Source organism: Mesoplodon bidens, assembly GCF_964165515.1.
Source record: "Mesoplodon bidens genome assembly, chromosome: 10".
NCBI classification, from domain to species: domain Eukaryota; kingdom Metazoa; phylum Chordata; class Mammalia; order Artiodactyla; family Ziphiidae; genus Mesoplodon; species Mesoplodon bidens.
In genome coordinates this window covers 4110129-4130073 of record NC_138172.1, presented here as the reverse complement: position 1 = coordinate 4130073, position 19945 = coordinate 4110129, and the positions used below count along the sequence as shown (strand labels likewise).

The following is a 19945-nucleotide window of genomic DNA, read 5'->3' as shown; positions in this document are numbered from 1 at the left end:
AGGATGAAGGATGTGGTCTGCTGGGGGCCAGACAGACCAATTCCAGTCTGTCCGCTGCAGCTCCCCAGCTGAGTGGCCTGTCTGGGCTTCAGTCTTCTTGTCTGTAAAATGGGATTGTTAGTGAGCTCTCAGAAGAGTTAAACATGTCAGTGCCGGTCAAGTGCTTGGAGTGGGCCTGACACTGGGCGGGCCAAGCCCCGGGCTCCTTTGTCAGTCTTTTTTTTTTTTTTTTTTCAGTCCTTGGCACCAAGTGAAGCAGGCGTCTGCTTTTTAAATCTATTGATATATTTCTTTTTGTTTCCCTTAAAAACATGCATTGAACAGAGCAAGCGTCACCCCGTGGCCGAGCCGATCTCTTCACGGCTTCTGGGGAGGCCTGTCATCTATGGAAATCGGGGCTGTCAGTCTGAGGTCAGCCTGCCACCAGCTTTGATGCTTCTCCATCCAGCTGTCTGACCTGGTCCAGCCTGCCATGGTCAGAGGGCGATCATTCAGTGGGTCAGGTGTGCCCAAAGGAGCCGGGGCTGCTGCCAGGAGGGCCACAGGCATTACCCCTGAGTCCCCCCAGGACTGTCATGAGGTGAGGGGAGAAGGCAGGAGGGGGGGCCCATGGCTCTGCCGCTTAGGAGCTGTGTGACCCTAGGCAGTTCCCTTAACCTCTCTGTGCCTCAGTTTCCTCATCTATAACGTGGGGATGATCATGACACCCACCACGTAAGATTATCATGAGGATAAAGTGGTAATACTTTAAAATTTCTTAGAATATGGCCTGGGTTCAAATCCTGCCCCTGCCCCTTACAATGGGAAGTCACCTAACCTGCCCGTGCCTCAGCTCCACCATCTGTAAAATGGAAATAACGATCATCCCACCTCAGAAGGTGATGGGGATACATGAGACAAAGCTTGTGAAGCACCTAGCACAGCACCGGCACTTAATCAGGAGGAGTTGTTTCCATTACTAATGGGAAAATCTTTCTAACGAGGTGAGTCAAAGGGCCACGGAGAGAACTTCCATGTGTCCTGGCTGTGTGTACCACATCACCTCGCTGATGCCTCCCACCAGCCCATGAGGTGGGCACTAGCTCCCCCACTGTGCCGAGACTCAGAGAGAAGCGACTTGTCCCAGATCCCTTAGCCGGTCGGCAGCAGATTAGTATCCAAAGCCCATCCTACCCTTTCCATTGAGGCAGCGATGCCTTCGGAGGTGGGGCCGACCCAGCCAGCACTGGCCGATCACTTGTCGGAGTGCAAGCAGCAGTGGGCCGCTGTGTGCAGTTGTGGTTGGACCCAGGGGCGACTGGGGGCCCCCTTCTCCCCAGTGGCACTCGGGCCGGCTGGCCCTGCTGCTGGCTTTCTGTCAAGCGGTTATTTTCTCTTCAGCCCAAGTTGAGCCTCCGGGCATTGGTTTTCCCAGTGCCCCCTCTCTGATGCTGAACGCTCCCTCCTGGAGGCCCGCAGAGCCAGGCATCAGTCACGCCCCCATCGAGAGCCCTCCCCAGCCCTCGCTTCCCAAGCCCCTGTCCTGCTTGGGCTGGACCCTGACAAAGGCAGCCTGGCCAAGGGCTGACTTCCTAGTTCCCTTTCTCAAAGCTCAGTGGCTCCCTGGGGCTCCGGAGAAACGGAGATAGTGAAGACAAATTAGCAATGCTTTCAGGAGAAATAAAATAAAAAAGAAACCCATCCACCCGGGCTGCAGCTTGGGGGCCGGGGACCAGGTGTGCGGTCTGTGCTCAACACTGTGTCTCTCCCTCCTCCTCCCCCGACTTGCCCAGCCTGTCTGCCGGATGGTCTGGCATTGCTGCGAAATGAATTTCCCTCTGAAGCGAGTTCTTACAGGACAGATTGACTGAAGGAAAAAGCTCATAATTGCCCATTGCTGGAAGGAGGAGACAGGAAAAAAAAAACACTCGGATAAAAATATCTCTGTTTTTTATGCGCTTTTCCAGCTGAAAATTGGTGGGAAAGATGTTTTTGAAAAGCCTTCATCTATAAGCATATAATTACCAGGTCCCAGAACAAAAAAGAGAGAGAGCAGGAGAGAGCAGACATGTTCTCCAAGGGAGGAGGACTGGGGTCCGAACCCTCCTGGGGTTTTCTATAAATAAAATAATTCCCTCAAAATCTCATGCCTGGGCTGATTGGAGCCAGCGATAGGGGGAGACACCCCCATTTTACAGATAAAGAAACAGAGACTCAAGTCACACGGTTAACTAGTAATTCTGTCCTTGCCTTGGTTCTTGGTTTGAATGCTGCCTGTTTCCCCCTGACCTGAGGATGTTTGTGAGAGTGGGGCACTGTCCCCTCTGAACAAGCATCAGCAGACATTGTAGCATTCCTTATGGGTGCGTTTCTGAATGTGGCAGGGGTCTTAGGTATCCAGAAGCCCCTTATCTGGCCATCAGCTATCCTGAGTGGCCTCCACCGCTGAGAGAGGTCATCAAGGCCACACTGTAAAATGCATGTGCCTTCTCTGCAGAAGAGTCTCTCAAGTCCTCACTTATTGCCCACTGACTCTGCGCACAGTTGTATGAATCTTGGTTTGCATCATCACACAGTCAGGCCTGTCTGACAGCTGAGCCCAAAGGCAGCAGACCCCCACATCTCAGCTGTGCCAAGTGTGCCATCGCAGCCCAGTCTGGCACCGTGTCATTCACTGGATCAAAATTTGAATATTGGGATGAGGAAAGGGCAGAGAGGTAGTGTTGAAGACACACCACAGAGACACCGCAGTAAATGGGAGTTCTGCTTCAGCAGCCAGCATCCCGCACGCTCTGCTTCAGAACCAGCGTTAACCCACGGCTGTTCCGCTCCATTCTTTGGGATTCTACGGCTCTGAATTTGGCAAACTTGATTCTCTGCTTTCTTGTCCTTAGGAGATAATCTTCCCCCTCCCCCACCTCCAGACTCCTAAACTTGGAGCCAGCAAGCTTATCTCTGGTCTTCCCAGGACAGCCCGGGAGAGAAGGATTTTCCAGTGGCTGAGTCTAATTTGCATGGGATAAGACATTTTAATTCCAGAATTGCCCACATGAAATACCAGAGATGTTCACTGTCACACAGTTGATAGAACCCAGTCTTTTTAATTTTATTAGCTCAGAAATGTCTTGTTGAATCTAAATGAAGTGCGAATTAGGGAACCGTAATAGGAGGCATTATACTTAATGGGGTGTTGCCTGAATCTGTGGTTGTGGATGTGAACACAGGGCCTGGGGGTGGGGGAGGTGAGCAAAGCTGCTGGGGGCCAAGTCCCGGGGCCCTGGAAATGATTTGTTATTTCCCACCTTCTGGCAAAGCTAAGGGAGCCTATCCCCCGGTCTGGAGAAGCCATTTCTCAATGGTTAGAGCTGCAGGTGGTGAACGTTCTCAGGCTTCCTTGGACCCAGGTTGAGCTACAGCCTTGACCCCAAGCTGAACCTGACCCTGACTCTAAAGCAGTGATTCTCAGTGAGGGCCAGGGCGGAGGTGGAGGCGACAGTATTGCTCCCCTAGAGCACATGTGGGTTGTCTAGAGTCATTTTTGATGTGGCGACTGGGGTGGGATGCTACTCCCTTCTAGTGGTTAGAGGGCAGGGATGCTGCTAAACATCGTACAGCAATCCAGCAAAAAAAAAACTGTCAATAGTGCCGAGGTTGAGAAACCTGCTGTAGATTGTAGATTGTAGATTCCTGGTTCTGACCGAGCCCCCGACCTTGGCCAGGCTGTGTCCTCCTCTTGACCCAGGTTGACACCACCTCTGGCTGAACGCTAATCTGAGCCCCTCCCCACCTCGTGAAAAGGATGTGGCTGGGATGGGATAAGAGGCTTCTGCCCCCCCGCTGGGGCTGATTTCCTCCCTAGCCCCCTCTCCCCGCCTCCTCTGAAGAGTGAGGAGGGGGACAGTCCTGTGAGTGAAGGCTTGCTGTGGCCAGGGGGCTGGGGAGGGAGTGGCCTGCCCACAGCTGGTGAATGGTGAATGGGGGTGGGGGCAGAGCGGGGAGGGGGGCGGGGTGTAGGCTTGGGTGAGGCCTGAAACAGCAGCAGAAGCCTGGGGGGTGTACAGGTGCCCGGAGGGGCAGGGGTGGCCCCAGAGACAGCACGGGAGAGCCGGCCCGCTTGACGGTTTGCCAGTTGACCTTACCCATCTCACTCCAGGGCGGAGAAGGGACTTGGAGAAGGAATGTGAAAAAAAGAACCTGGTCAAGGGAGCCTGGAGCATGGGGCAGAGTGGGCAGAGGCGCCTGGAGTCTGGTCCTGGCTATTAGCAGAGGCTGTCGTGGCCAAGGGTTGTGTGACCGTGGGCACGAGTTGTCCGTCTCTGAGCCTCAGCTTCTTTCTGTATACGTGGAATGATAGTTGTGGAGATGGTTAATCACTGGACCGTCGCGCAGAGCCCAGTCTGTGGTGGGTGCTCCAGAGAGCGTTACTCAAGAGCACAGACAGAGTTGCCCTTGTGGGGAGAAGCCATGAGGCTCCCCCAGCGGAGACTCAGGTGGAGCTGGTGGCAGGAAGGAAGCCCTCTAACAGGCCACATCCACGAAGCAGAAGATTCCCAAGGCAGGAGGGCTTTGCCTGATGGAAATGACAGCGGAACTCAGGGCCTTTCGTCTCTTTCTCTCCTGCAGACGATGGGCCTTACTCCAAAGGAGGCAAGGACGCAGGAGGGGCTGATGTGGCTCTGGCGTGCCGCAGGCAGAGCATTCCAGGTAACCACCTCCTCTCCTTCCCCTTCTCTGTCCTGGAGCACAGAGAGCTCCAGGTGGGGGTCAGACAGCGTGGGCTCTGCAGCTAACTCACTTTGTGACCTTAGACTAGTCACTTAACCTCTCTGATCCTCCTTCGTAAGAAGGACATGATTTCACCCAGTGTCATGCAGCCAAGGGTACTGAGGGGACTTACCAAGTATTGGCCTCACTTGTCCTGGAGCTGGGGGCCTAGAATTGCCCCACACTGCCCACTCACCCCCTATCTGTCGGCAGAGGAGTTCCGAGGGGTCACCATGGTGGAGCTGACCAAGAAGGAAGACAGCACGCTGGGCCTGACCATCTCGGGTGGCACCGACAAGGATGGGAAGCCCAGGGTCTCCAACCTGAGGCCTGGGGGGCTCGCAGCCAGGTGAGAAGCGGGCTCAGTGGGGGCAGCAGGAAGGGGGCCGGGGGCAGTGGAGGAGGTTACTAGGGCCTTCGGCAGAGCAATCAGATAGCTGTTTCCTGGAGCACCTAAGAGCTTGATGTCTGTGGAGGGAAGGCCCCCAGTGGAAGCTGGGATTCTAGGCCCTGGCTGCTGCTTTCCCTTTACACCAGAGCTGACTCAGCTCGGCCACAGCATCCCATGATCACCGCTCTCGGGCCCTCCAGGGCTTTGCATATGCAGTTTCCTCTGCCCAGAAGGCCTGTTCCCTAGGCATCCTCCTGGCAGACTCCTATTCATCCCTCCACACTGCCTCTGGGAAGCCCCCAGCACCCCAGGCTGAGGCAGGCGGTCGGCTCTGCTGGCACAGCCCTGTGTTCCACCTCTGCACACACTGCCCGCACCTATTATTTTACCTCTGGGGTCCCTTGGACCATGAGTTGCATGAAACCTAGGAGTTAGCCTCTCTATCACTGCCCCTCTGGGCCCAGGAAGAGCATTAAGGAATATCAAAGGAGGTGATGATCTGGCCACTCTGTGGGCTGTCTGGGGCCTGTTAGAGCTATAACTATGAGGGTGACACCTCAGCAGGAGGGAAAGCGTGCAGACCAGCATCAGGGGAAAAGCTGGCCTGGGTGTTGGGCAGGTCTAGGTTAGAATCCCCACCCTCCTAACTCACTCGCTGTCTGACCCTGGACATGTCTGACCTCTCTGAGCCTCAGCTTCCCCATCTGTAAAATGGGGATCCAGAGACCATAAGGATTCAGTGGGAGGGGGGGATATGAAATGCCAGCACCTGTTACCACACGTGTGCTCTGGCTTCCTTTCTCCCAGGAGTGACCTGCTGAATGTGGGCGACTACATTCGGTCAGTGAACGGGATCCACTTGACCAGGCTCCGCCACGATGAGATCATCACTCTGCTCAAGAATGTGGGAGAGCGTGTGGTGCTGGAGGTGGAGTATGAGCTGCCCCCGCCCGGTGGGTGCCCTTGGACTGGGGACTTTCTCCACTGCCTTGGTCATGGGTGGACAAAGCTGCCTCCTTGCCAACACCTGGGTGGTGGGTGGGGATCATGCCAGCTGGGGTGGGCTGGACCTGGAGACTGGCCATAAACACCCATGCTGCACCTGGGGCCTTGCCTACAATTGCAGTACGCTGTCACCAGGAGGTGGTAGGGACCTGCTTATAACCCCTTGTCATCCTGCATATTTAGTTTCCAGATGCTTCTCCTTTAGGAGGGAAGGTTTTAGGAATGTCGCTGAATAAATTGTTCCCCGCCTTCCCATGCTGCCCTGAGTACAGTGGCCTAGGGTTTAGCTTAGCTCTGAATTTTCAAAGTTGGTCTGAAGTCTTGAAATTTGAGTAACTGTCTGGAATTCAGCTCTGGCCTAAGACTGCGAGCCATGGGCTCAAGCCTGAGTTCTGCTGTTATCTCTGTGGGAGCATGGGCTGGCCCTTTCCCCTCTCTAAGTGGTGGATTGAGTAGGTTTTAGGGAAGAGGGTGCCTCTAAGCTTCACTTGTCCTACCTGTAAAATGGGGCAAGGGGAATTTACCCTTCCTCTAATGTCTTTGACTGGTCACCCAACTCTCCTGGAATGAGCTTTGGGGACATCTGCCAGCTTGGTGATGCAACTGAAGGACTCAAGGAGTCCTCCATTTCTCCTCAGCCCCTGAGAACAACCCAGGGATCGTTTCAAAGACAGTGGATGTCTCCCTCTACAAGGAGGGCAATAGCTTTGGCTTTGTCCTCAGAGGTCAGTGTAAGAGTCACCTTTGGGGTCAAGGGACGGGAAGGCTAATGCCAATTCTATGTATGTTCTATTTTGCTCTAATGAATTACATACATGTATAATCTTCCTTCTGACTTTTAAGAACCATTAAAATCAAGTATTAAACGGAAAAATCGGCCATGCAACAAAGTGGCCAAGCAACCGTTAAAACCAAGTATTAAACGGAAAAATTGGCCAAGCAACAAACGATTGGGGGAAGTGAGAGGGAAAAGTTGTAACAGAAAATGAAGTTTGGAGCTGCCTAGCAACCAGGGGAAAAAGGGAAATAGGATGAGGTCGCAGGAAAGGAAGCAAGCTGTTTAACAGAGAGAGGACTTTGGTCCTATTCCCTACTTTTTGTCCGAACTCTGGGTGGGATTTACAGTTGTTATCTCATAGGAGGAACTATGAATAGCAAGGACAGAGTCCTCAAGCAGATTTAATTAAGGAAGCCTGCGTAAGGTCTGGGTTGGGGCCTCTGGGCTCCAGGGAGGGAGTGGATAGATGACTGTCGAATTCTGTCCAGGAGGTGCCCATGAAGACGGGCACAAGTCCCGGCCGCTCGTCCTGACCTACGTGCGGCCCGGCGGCCCTGCCGACAGGTGAGCCTGAGCCGGGATGCAGTTTACAGCCTCACCCTGCACTGCCCTCCCCCAGCTCCCCTAGGAAGAAGGCCGAAGGGACATCATACACATTATCCAGATGAGCAAACTGAGGTCCAGACAGGGGACACCCCTGCCCAGAGTCACTCAGCGGATTATTGGTGGAGCCAGCACTAAACCCCAAATGAGAGCTTCCCCCAACCTTTCTTCCCCAAGGTCCTGCTGTCTGGGGGTGGGTAGGATGGGGATGGAGAGTGAGCTTTAGTGTCATGTTACCCCTTCCCTGGCCTTCATTTTCCTGTCTGTGGAGTGGGTCCAATAGTGCAGCCCCTAAGAGCTGCTGTGAAGGAAGTGTGGGGCATGGTGACCAGCGTCACTGTGGTCCTCTGTGATGCAGCTTCCCCAGTCCTGGCTGCGCTGCCAGCCTGGTCCTGCCTGAGCCCCGCTCAGAAGCTCAGAAGCGCCAGGAGAGAGTGTGGAGTAGGAACACACCCAGTTTCCAACTCCTGACCCCATGACCTCCCGGAGGGAGATTCCTGGCCATTTTAAGAAACGCCTGGAAAGGCCTTGTCAGAAATCTAAACCTGACCTTGGGACGGGTCTGTGATGAGTTATTCATAGAACCTCCCAGAATAGCTTTGGCCACCTGTTTGGGCAGGCATTCCAGAGCTGGGATGTGACCCAAACGAAGGTGAACCCCCTCAGGCCCCTTCCCTGGGGCCCAGTGGAATTCCTTCCCAGGCATGTTTCTCACCAGCCCAGAATCACTGCTGAGAACCAGGGTGGGGACCCTCCACAGGGACCGCTGTGCTGGCAGCTTGAAGCCTCCAGACTGCCCGCCCTGATGCTGAGTGGCCCGGCAGGGCTGGGACCCTGTCGGGGCCCTGGTGGTGACCTCGAAGGACATCCCCAGCTCAGACGCTGGAGGGCTGAGCTGGGACTGAATTTATTTAAGTGCCTCTGGGAGGGGTCGGAGCTGACCCGACCCCCGTCTTCAGTGCCCGCTTCAGTTATTCAGCTGCTTCCACATAACCTCCCTGGTTCTTTCACCCACATGTGCATTCCTTCCCTCATCCGCTCTGTCCCTTTCTCCTTCACCCACTCCCTGCCCTCCCTCTGTTCTCTGGCTTGCGCTGGGTGAGGCTGACTGACCGGGCCCTTCCCTGCAGGGAGGGCTCCTTGAAGGTGGGGGACAGGCTACTCAGCGTTGACGGAATCCTGCTGCATGGGGCCAGCCACGCCACTGCTCTGGCCACCCTGCGGCAGTGCAGCCACGAGGCACTCTTCCAGGTGGAGTATGATGTGGCCATTCCAGGTGAGTTGGGGGCCTATGGGCTAAGGTTGGAGCAGGAAGAGACCCAGGGATAGAGGGAAGGGGGTAGCGGGTACAGATCCTCACCACTGCAAAGGCTGTGTGACCTTGGCCCAGTCACAGCCTCTCTGAGCCTCTCTGGGTAGTAATACTCTGCCAGGCGTTGTTTGTTGCACTGGGGATCCACCTGAGAACAGCACAGATGAGGTCTCCATTCGCATGGGGCTGAGATTCTGGTGGGGAGAGACAGACAATAGATGGAATAAATCACATATAGAGTGTGTTAGATGATGATAAGTGTGTAAAAAAATCAGGGAGAGAGATGGGAAGGCTGGGTGTTGCCCTCTAATCTGCAGCCGTCCAGGTGAGAGAAAGGTGATGGTGGCTGGACCAGGGGCTGAGCGGGGGGATAGACGGGGTCAGATTCGGGAAATACAATGAAGGTCTACTGGCCTGGTTTGCTGATGTTTGGACATGGGGGTGGGGGTGAGAGTAGGAGGAGCCGGGTTTTGTTTTCCAGCCACTAGATAGGTGAATGGGATGCCGTTTTCTGAAAGGGGGAAGGCTCATAGTGAAACCCACAGTTCCGTGTATTCAGTCGGCTCTTGAATATATGCAAGCAAATTAGTATTGTCCAGCAAAGACCTGGGCTCAGAGCCCCTGAGACCTGAATTCCTGCCCCTCATCTGCTTCTGAGTGGCTGTGTGACCTTGGACGAGGTCTTTGCCTCCACGCACCTCAGTTTTCTTGTCTGTAAAGTGGGTGCAGTGATCCCTCCCTGGCAGTGAGGGTTAAGTCGAGATGGAGAAAGGTGCTCGATATTTGCATCTCAAACTCTTCTTTCCTTCCACTTACCAGACACAGTGGCCAACGCTTCAGGGCCCTTGATAGTGGAAATAACCAAGACGCCAGGGTCTGCCTTGGGGATCTCGCTCACCACCGGCTCCCACCGGAACAAGCCAGTCATCACCATCGACCGCATCAAGCCGGCCAGTGTGGTGGACAGGTGGGCACCCACTGAGAGCTGCCACGGCGTGGGGGCTGCAGGGGGAGAGCCGCCCAGAGCTCTGTCCGGCTGGACCAGCCTCCCCCTTTGCTCCCTGACCCGGCCAGGAGTGGGGCCCTGCATGCCGGAGACCGCATCCTGTCCATCGATGGCACCAGCACTGAACACTGCTCGCTGCTTGAAGCCACCAAGCTCCTGGCTAGCGTGGCGGAAAAAGTGCGGCTGGAGATCCTACCTGTGCCCCAGAGTCGGCGGCCCCTGAAGCCCTCAGAGGCAGGTGGGTCCCCTTGGCAGACCTCAGAGCTCAAACCTGAAGGCTAACGGACCAAAGCCCTGGGCAGGCTAAAATTTACTGGAACAAATGTCCATTCCCACAGGGAAGCTCGAACTGTCAAGTGCAGCAGCTAAGGGTGGGGAGGTGGGGCAGATAAACAACTTGGGTGTTTGATTTGACAGCTTGCTGGCATGGATGGCCCAAAAGCTAGTTCCATCACTGGTTACATTAATAGAAGTATAAGGGCTAGAACAAGGGAGGGGACAGTCCTTTTGTGCCCTGTGCTACTCAGAGTTTGGACCCTGGACTCAGCTCAGGGCCCTTGGCAGGTCCAGAGAAGGCAGCCAAGCAGTCAGGGAGGGCCTAGAGCCACCCCTGTGAGGAGTCGGGGGCTCCCAGCTTGGACCAGGGACCTAGGCGCTGGGCAGCTCTAAGAGCAGAGGGAGCAGATGGTCTGGGGTCCCAGAGGGTAGAGCGGGGGCCTGGGGCAGGCTGGAGGGTGGTCAGAGGAAGGCAGCCTCCTGCTCAGGGCAGGCAAGTGCTTCCAGCAGCCTAACCCTTGGGTTTCGAGTTCACATCCCAGCTTCGTCCCTAACAGCTGGACAGGTGCTTTGCCTCTCTGAGCCTCAGCTGCCTCATCTGTAAATAGGCGTCAGGACCCCGAGTGCACAGGCTTGGTCAAGGTGGTCAGGCTGTGAATTCCAGCCCTTGGGGCACAGTGGGGGAGGGGGGCGAGGATGGAGTCTGCCTGCCCCACCCTTTGCAAGCCCAATCTTCCAGAAGAGAAAAATTCTGCAGATCAGATGTGTGGGGACCGGCATCTCTGGTCTCTGCCAGGGTCGGTAAGGACCCCGACAAGCCACAGCAGGAGCTGATGGAGGAGGCTTTGGGGCTTGAAGTCCCGTCCTCTGTTCCCCTACCCCCTGCTGTGGTGCCTGGGCTTCCCACGGGTCATCTGGGTTCACCCACATGACAAGTCTGCAAGGTTGGTACAGCGGCGCTGAGGCTCCCAGCAGGGCACGTCCTTCTGAGAGCACACAGCTGCTGACAGTCCCCCTGGCTGTCACTGAATAAGCCTCTGCTAAGTACCCAGCACTGCTGTAAGCACGTCACACGTGCTAACTCATTCTGATCCTCCCAGCTTCCCTAGGAAGTAGCCACTGTCTTTGTCCCATTTTACAGATATGACAGTGAGGCACAGGGGGGCTAAGTGACTTATCTCAGTCCCACATCTGGTCAGTGATGGAGCCAGGACTGGACACGGCTGCTGGCCCCAGAGGTGGCCCAGCCCCCGGGTGGGGTTGGGGTCACCAAACAGGGAGACAGAGTCAGTGGGCTGAGATCACCGGGGCCTCACCCATCCCTCCAAGAACATGTTGCACCAGGCTGGACATCCCCCCACAAGTCCTGCAGCAGAAGGAAGAGCCAGTACAGGGCCTGGGGCAGCGGGTAGGAGGGGGATGCTGGGGATGTGAGGGGGCGGGATCTGGTAGAGGGTCTGCGGGGTCCCCTGGGAAGCAGATGCTTAGCTGGAGTAAAGAGTTCGCTGGGGTTGAGGCCTGTGGAAGGTGGAGGGGAGGAAGCGGGAACAGCCTCAGACTGCGATGCAGGTCTGGGCAGGCCTGGGCCAACCCAACAGGGACCCAGGTGGCTCCCGACAGCCCAGCGCGGAGCAGAAATGCCAGGCCATGGTGCCCTGCGTGCTCAGCCCCCGGCCCAGGCTGCAGCACTGCGGCAGACTCCGAAGGTGCTGCAGCTGGTCACCGTCTGCAAACTGCACTCCTCGGAGCTGACCCGTCAGTTCTTGAGCTCCAAAGCCAGTCAGCCTGGTTCACGTCCTGCTCCTCCAGCACCTCCCAGCTGTGGGCCTTGGTCTGGGCCAGCGTTCCCTCTCCTGTCCCTGCCTCTCGGGCTGAGCCCTGAGCACAGTGCCTGGCACACGGTGGGCATCCAGGACGTGCAGGCAAAATCTCGAATGCATGGCTTGGCTTGGGAAACTCTGGATCTTCTCTTCCCGTTCTCCTCCCCTCATTGTGCGGACAGGAGCTCATCCTTCAGGGGTGCGGTGATCCAGACCTGCTCAGCCCCCAACGTCTGTCTCTCCTCTTTCTCCGCCACAGTGAAGGTGCAGAGGAGCGAGCAGCCACGTCGCTGGGACCCCTGCGAGCCCCCCTGCCCCAGCCCCCGGCCCGGCCACTGCAGAACACCCGCCTGGGCCACCCCTGCCAGCCAGGACCAGAGCCGATGTAAAGTGCCCTCCCCGCTGTCACTCTCCCCTATTGCTAGGGAGGGGCTTGAGCCTGCTTTATAGGGAAGGAAGCCAAGACTCAGAGAAGTCAGGGGTCCTCCCAGGATCACCTCACACATTAGTGACGAGATGGGCCCCTGTCTGGCAGCTGGGTTTCACCAGGTCTGTGAAAACCCTGCAAGCTTTGAGGCCCAGAGTGGGAGAGACTGGCTCGCAGAGGTCACACAGCGAGCATGGTGGAGGGGGGAAGGCATCCCTGTGTCTCCCTGAGGCAGGGTGAAGGGCTCTGTTGGGGCTCATGGTTCTGTGCTCTCATCTCCCCCAGCCTTGTCCTCATCTCCCTTTTCCTCGCCGACCATGAACCATGCCTTTCCCTGCACCAATCCCAGCACCCTTCCTCGCGGATCCCAGCCCATGAGCCCCCGGACCACAATGGGGCGGAGGAGGCAGCGAAGAAGAGAACACAAGAGCTCATGTAAGCCATGGTCTCTTCCCTCCCCTCTGGGCTGCCTCTGTGCCTGAGAGAGAGATTTGCTAAAGGGTATGGGGCATTTGGGGCAGGGCTGGGGGTGGGTGGGGGGCATTAAATAGCATGCATGATACACCAGGCTGCTGCAGATGGTTGGGCAGGTTGTGCACTGCACAAGGGCACACCTGAGGGGTGACAGTTACTTTGTACACTTTGTCTTGTATTTTTATTATGAAAATTCCCAGCAGGTGGTGGCAAAGTGTCTTGAGGAAAGGATGCCTTTTCAGATTTGCACGAAGGTCTCACAGTAACTCCATTTCATTTTTCTCTCCTTCAGCCCTCTGATCCATTCCAGGGTGTGGTGTTACTTTGTCTTTACCACCTCTCTGACATTTGTTAATTTTCCCTAAGACAGAGACACACAGGCCTGAAACTAGCCATCCAGAATATAGTAATTTTTAATCTTATTAGATATATATTTCTACTTAACTTTTGCTTATAAACATTTCTCTTTATTTATGATCACTATATATAGTTCCTTTTGAAATGAAGGTATTTAAGGTTTGTGTTTTTTTTTTTTGCGGTACGCGGGCCTCTCACTGCTGTGGCCTCTTCCGTTGTGGAGCACAGGCTCCGGACGCGCAGGCTCAGCGGCCATGGCTCACGGGCCCAGCCGCTCCGCAGCATGTAGGATCTTCCCGGACCGGGGCACGAACCCGTGTCCCTTGCATCGGCAGGCGGACTTTCAACCACTGCGCCACCAGGGAAGCCTGTATTTAAGTATTTTTAAAAATGAATAAATGTGAAGACAAATAGTAATGAATGATAATGCAGGAAACATGTGGAAGTAGCAAAAGTCACAAGAATGCCCAGAATTTTGAAATCTTTCCTGGGAAGAATCTTGATGTTGAAAGTGTTCCCAGCCTCCTTTCATGTGTGTTGGGGAGGCCTCCAGAAAGAATGGAAGTTCAGACTGGGCCATTTAGGATTGAACCAGGTGAGGGAAGAGAGAAATATAAGTCATCTGGCACCTGAAAGGAGCTAAATATGGTTATGAGCTTTCTGGCAGCCAAGGTGAAAAGGGAAACAGAATTCAGAGTCAGATGAGAGTTACAATACACCTTTACCAGCCACCTTTGTCACCCACTGAAGCAGGGGGTGTGTAGGTGAAAAGATTCAGAAGTGTCGTTCACAGGCAGGAGCTTATGGAGCCTGGGGACTCTTGGGATCCCTTACCTGTCTCCTTCCTTGATGATAACAATTAATTAGTTAAATAAAATTTTTTGAACACCTCCAATGTTCCAGGTACAATTCTTATCATTGAGGTGAAAAAATAATGAAATAGTGAAAAAATCAATAGTGAAAAAAATAATGAATATAAATATAATAACACAATATACCCAACAATAAAGTATTACATATATTATAATGTATATATAATATACAATAGTATAAGAAAATAATATATAAAGATACAACAGTATAATTAGTAGAATGAAATATAAGAAGTTTTATTTAATAATTGATATCCTTATCGATACCTTATCCATATTAATAATACAAATGTATTTTATATTTGGAATATAAAATAAAATATATTAAATAACATATCAAATAGTTAAACAGTTATCGTATGACCCAGAAATTCCACTCTTAAGTAAATGCCCAAGAAAAATGAAAACATATGTCATGTTCACCCAAAAACATATTTACACATGTTTATACAGTGTTATTCATAATACCCAAAAGGTGGAAACAACCCAGATGTCCATCAATGGATGGATTAAAAAAATGTGGTATCATCATACAGTTAGATATTAGCTTCAAGAAGGAAGGGAATTTTGATATGTGCTACATGGATGAATCCTGAAAACATTATGCTAATTGAAAGAAACCAGACACAAAAGACCATGTATAGTATGATTCCATTGATATGATATGTCCAGAAAAGGCAACTCTAAAGACATTGAAAGTAGATTAGTGGTTGCTTAGGGCTGGAAGAGATGGGAGGATTTGGGTGATTAACTAAAGGAAACAGGGTTTCTTTTTTTTTTTTTTTTTAACAGGTTTCTTTAAGGGATTGAAAATGTCCCAAAATTGAGTGAGGGGATGGCTGTACAACTTGAACGTACTAAATATTAGAGTGTTGAATTGTACACTCTGTGGGTGTATACTGTGGTAGCCGAATTGTATCTCAATAAAGGTGTTACCAAAAATGGCATAATATATACCATCATATCTAACAGTAATATAATGTGATATTTGGTATATGATATAATAATAAAATAAGCTGAAATATAACATCACACAACATGACATGACATAATAAATATCACCGACCCTCAGAGCCTCTGTTTTACAACACGGCAGTCCCGGCAGCTGTCTTCCTTAATCCTTGCCACAGCTCTGCCAGGTGGGACTCATGATCTCATTGCTCAGGTGAGGAAACCAACGCTCAGAATGGACCTCGACTTGCCCCGCCCCACCCCGGGCCAGTCAGGCCTCACTCTCGCCTCTCTGACTTCAGGTGTCTGGGCTGAGGGAGGATGGGCTTTGGCAGGAAGGCGTCCCTGGGGCTGTGCCTTGAGCGCCGTGCCTGCCTGCCCCGCAGTGTCGCTGGCCTCCAGCACCGTGGGGCCAGGCGGCCAGATTGTGCACACAGAGACCACCGAGGTCGTGCTCTGCGGAGACCCCCTCAGCGGCTTCGGTCTCCAGCTGCAGGGAGGCATCTTCGCCACCGAGACCCTGTCCTCCCCACCCCTCGTGCGTTTTATTGAGCCTGACAGCCCGGCGGAGAGGTGAGCCTACTGCCCCCAACCCACTGGGCCTACCACTCTCCAATTCGGGGGTGGGGGGCTTACGGGCGGCCAGGGAAGCCAAGTCACACACCAAGCCTGGCTGCACAGTTGTATCTCATCAACTATCAAGTCAACCCCGTTACCAGCCCCATTTTGTAGATGAGGAATCTGAGGCTCAGAGAAGCTGATTCACCTGCCTAGGGTCACACAACTCGAGTGACCCAGGACGTGAACCCCTGTGTGACTGAAGTCAGAGTCCTCTATATACATCTCCTAAGGCATGGCATCATCCGCATTGGACAGACAGAGAAACTGAGGCCCAGCAAGGTCACACTTTAGCCAGAGTCCTGTGGTAAATTGCCTGAGGATCTACAGCTGGCACAGGGTGGAGCTGAGCGTTCCACCCCCGCCTGGGAGGTGGGGCCCAGTTTGAGCCTGGCCCTGCTCCTGGTAATATTCCTCTCTCCCAATGCGGCTTCTTCTCTCTGCTGGGCTGCCCGGTTCAGGTGTGGGCTGCTGCAGGTAGGGGACCGCATCCTGGCCATCAATGGCATTGCCACCGAGGACGGGACGATGGAGGAAGCTAACCAGCTGCTGCGGGACGCGGCGCTGGCCCACAAGGTCGTGCTGGAGGTGGAGTTTGACGTTGCCGGTGAGTGGGTGCCCCGAGCTTCCTCCTCCTTGGGACCCTGTGCTCCCTCCTCTCACTACCCTGCTCCCCCCAACCTCCCGCCCTGCCCTTATCCTTCTCCCCGCATTTGCAGTGTGTCCCCAGCACTAATGGTGGGAGAAAGGCACTGGCGGGGTGGAAGGAATTGCAAATGCCAGCATGAGAGTTGATGAGGGTTTTTGCAGTGGAATAGGAGCTGAGGGGTGGGGTGGGATGAGGGTTTATGCAAAGACCCCTAAACAACTCGGTTAGAATTCTGGTTCTGTGATTTGGACACTGTGTGACTTTGGACAGGACCCTTTCTCCCCCACCCTTATGTTCCCCCAGTGTAAAATAGTGAATAGAATCCTCTATCACAAGGGGTGTTGTTCAGACTAGATGAGATAAAGCGTGTGAAAGCACCAGCTGAGGCCCGGCCTGTGAAAGGCGCCCAGTAAGTCATTGCTGGATCCAAACAGATTGGGCTGGGCCATGGGGCCCCCGGCAGGGCGGCAGCCATAAAGTTTGGGTTCTAGTCCTGACTCTGCTCTGACCTGGTGGGTGCTTGTCTCCGAGAAGTCAGTGCACCATGTCTCAGTTTCCTCATCTGTGGGTGCAAGAAGCAGGATGGGATTGTTTGGGGTCCCTCCCCACTGGACCAGAATGGGTGTGGGGCGGGGACTCCCTGAGGCCCTTCCCTTGAGTCTCACGTGGGTGTGTGTCTGTTTGCACCCAGAGTCCGTCATCCCGAGCAGCGGCACCTTCCACGTGAAGCTGCCCAAGAGGCGTGGCGTGGAGCTGGGCATCACCATCAGCTGTGAGTCCCCTCCGCGCACGCTCTCCGCCTGCCCCGAGAAAACGCCCAGCACCTGGCCTGGCGGGAAGGCTCTGGGTGGGAGGGAGGGCTGGCTGACGTGGCTTACCTCCACTGCAGTGCCCCGTTGTGTGTCCTTAGGCAAGGCTTCTCAAGGCCTCGGTTTCCCGTTCTGCACAATGGGAATCTCCTGGCCTTTTTAGTCCCCAGGGGTAGTGAAGTGGTTTGTAAGGCGCCAGACGTACAGGCCATGTTTAGTTTTCTGTTTGCCTCTGTGTTCCCAGGGCCCAGAAAAGGGCTAGAACACAGTAGGTGCTTAATTCATGTTTGTCAAAGGAATGAAAGTGAGGGACTGCAGAATGGAAAGAGAAAGGTAGAACACATAAGCATGGGAACAGTCAGAACCCTCCCCAGCCTGCATCTCACTCAGGAAAAGCTGAAGCCCTCTGACTTCATCTCCTGCCGTCTCCTCATCACGCCCCGAAGGGGTAACTGTCCAGAAGGACTGCTGCTGCAGCTCCTTCCTGCCCCGGACCCTGCAGTCAGTGGCGGTGGGAGTTTAAGCAATCAAGGGGGAGAAGCTTCTTCCAGCCCAGGAACCTCTGGGCAGGGCCACCAGGTGCAGTTGCCCAGGTTGTACAGGACACAAGGTGCCCATTCAAGGTACACTTACAGTTTTCTAACATTTTCTCAACAGACTAATTAGAAGGGGCACCTTTGTCTCATTTGCAGAGATGCTGCATGGGCTAGAAGGACCGCCTTACACCTGGTCACTCATGGAAAAACCCATTAGCCCAAATGGATTCTTTCTGCAGGAAAACTCAGCCACCCATTGTCTTAGATCATGCTCCCCGGGAAACAGCTTTTCACGCTAGGAGTTACCTGCAGGGACCTTATTGAGGAGGGCTCTCAGGATCAACACCTGTGGGTGGAGGAGGCCTCAGGACCAGGCAAAGGGAGGAGCTGTGCTGCGATGTAGTCCCAGTAGAGGGCTCGACCAATCCCACGGGGAGCTCTTTGCTGGGGAGGCCACGGGAGTTGTCCTGAGCTGAGGCTGGGAGCCTTGCCTTGGCACCACTGCGTGAACCAGTCATTGGGTGCAGGCATTTTATTGGGTGAGGCTGCTTCCTCAGCCAAAAGCCATTCCCCAGCGGGATCCTGCTGTGAGCCGTGGCAACCAGCATTCCCTGCAGCGGGGGAAGGAAGAACTCAATTGTTGAAGTCACGTAGTTCTGGGACCTGGCCCTGTGCCAGGTGCTGGGGACACAAACACCAGCCAGACACAGCCCCTCAGGGAGCTCCGTTTGCTGGGAGATGGGCTGAGCATGGGAGGTGTTGTCGCACTTTGTCTAGTTAATCTCTGATGTCCCCATGAACTCTGTGGCCTCATCCCCATTTTACAGAGGGGAAATTGAGGCACAGAGAGGGGAGCTGATTTGCCCACAGTCACCTAGCCAGGGAGCTGTGGGAGTAGGGTGCGTGGCTCCAAGTCTACACCCAGCTCCTGGGCCCCGCAAGGCTGAGGTGACCAACGGTGGGCTTCATGGCTCCTTCCCTCCAGCGGCCAGCAGGAAGCGAGGAGAGCCCCTGGTCATCTCCGACATCAAGAAAGGCAGTGTGGCGCACAGGTAGGGGAGCCCCTGGCAGGGCGGGGGGCTGGCCCACGAGGATGGGCCCGGGGCCTGCATGTGTCAGGCTCCTTCCTGTCCCCACCCTGCTCCTGCAGGACTGGCACCCTCGAGCCGGGTGACAAGCTGCTGGCCATCGACAACATCCGCCTGGACAACTGCCCCATGGAGGACGCTGTACAAATCCTGCGCCAGTGTGAGGACCTGGTGAAGCTGAAGATCCGCAAGGATGAGGACAACTCCGGTGAGGGCCCCGACCGCTCCACCACCAGCCCCCGACCCTGCCGCACAGACCAGACAGTGCCCAGCTGGCAATCCGGGGCTCCCTGTGGCCAAGGAGGGAGCGTGGTGGGTGCCACCCAGGGGCTGCTGGTGGAGACCCCTTGAATGAGGATGCAGGGGGGTGGATGGCAGATTTCTCCCTACCCCCGGGTCTGGGCTTCTCCAAGGGCCCTTGCGAGGTTGGCTGGAGTTTGACGGCAGCTTGGATCCAACAAGCCCTGCGCAAAGCCGCTGTGGGCAAATGATTGGGTGGGACAATGAATGGGTGGGGATGGGAGATGTACCACTGCATGGGTGGCTATGAGTAAGCCGAGGCTGCAAACTCAGACACATCTGAGTCTGGACAGCTGACAGTGAGTGAACTGGGCTGAAGGTAAGAAAAACAATACAGTTTGGGTAGACAGAAGGAAGGGGAGAGAATCTCTTGTTCAGATGGGCAGCTGCCAGCTCCTACCCTGGGAAAGAGGATCACTTGTGGGCAGCTTTCAAATTTTTTAAAGAAAAACTGGAAATCTGGGGTCTTCTTACCATCAATCGTATCATCACCACCATATCCTTGTTATTTTGTGTGGTGTGTGAAATCTTTATTATAAAATGCTGCTTCCACATTTCTGTCCTTTTTAGAATAGCTGTTTGAGTGGAAGGAGACATTTCTGGAAGCAGAAGATGGCCTCAGTTGGTGCCATCTGAAGTCCTGGCTTGGGGGAATGGATGTATTAATTCAGGGGGAATGGGTGAATTAATGACTGACGGAATGTTTGAACTAATGGCTGAGGAAATAGGTGTATTAATGGCATGAAAGAATGGGTATATTAGTGGCAAAAGGAATGGATGATATAATGGCTGAGGGAAAGGGTGGAGTGAGGGCATGAGGGAATGGCTGAATTAATGGCTGAGAGAATGGGTGAATTAATGGCTGAGGTAATGGGTGAATTAATGGCAGAGGGAATAGCTGTATTAATGGCTGGAGGAATAGGTGTATGA

At 54.2% G+C, this 19945-nt stretch overlaps 1 protein-coding gene across 3 annotated transcripts in view; it reads left to right on the top strand.

Moving 5' to 3' along the window:
* Positions 1-19945, top strand: part of GRIP2 (glutamate receptor interacting protein 2) — a gene marked incomplete at its 5' end in the record, with an annotated part of 121134 nt that overhangs the window by 59908 nt on the left and 41281 nt on the right. For all 3 annotated transcript variants that reach the window (XM_081246883.1, XM_081246882.1, XM_081246884.1), the window contains 15 exons: positions 4603-4683; positions 4957-5092; positions 5942-6087; positions 6778-6864; positions 7406-7481; positions 8651-8796; positions 9652-9799; positions 9907-10076; positions 12194-12319; positions 12647-12796; positions 15402-15588; positions 16095-16240; positions 16974-17054; positions 18613-18679; positions 18778-18923. In XM_081246883.1, coding sequence (XP_081103009.1) covers positions 4603-4683; positions 4957-5092; positions 5942-6087; positions 6778-6864; positions 7406-7481; positions 8651-8796; positions 9652-9799; positions 9907-10076; positions 12194-12319; positions 12647-12796; positions 15402-15588; positions 16095-16240; positions 16974-17054; positions 18613-18679; positions 18778-18923 — 1893 coding nt within the window. The remainder of the gene's footprint in view (positions 1-4602; positions 4684-4956; positions 5093-5941; positions 6088-6777; positions 6865-7405; positions 7482-8650; positions 8797-9651; positions 9800-9906; positions 10077-12193; positions 12320-12646; positions 12797-15401; positions 15589-16094; positions 16241-16973; positions 17055-18612; positions 18680-18777; positions 18924-19945) is intronic.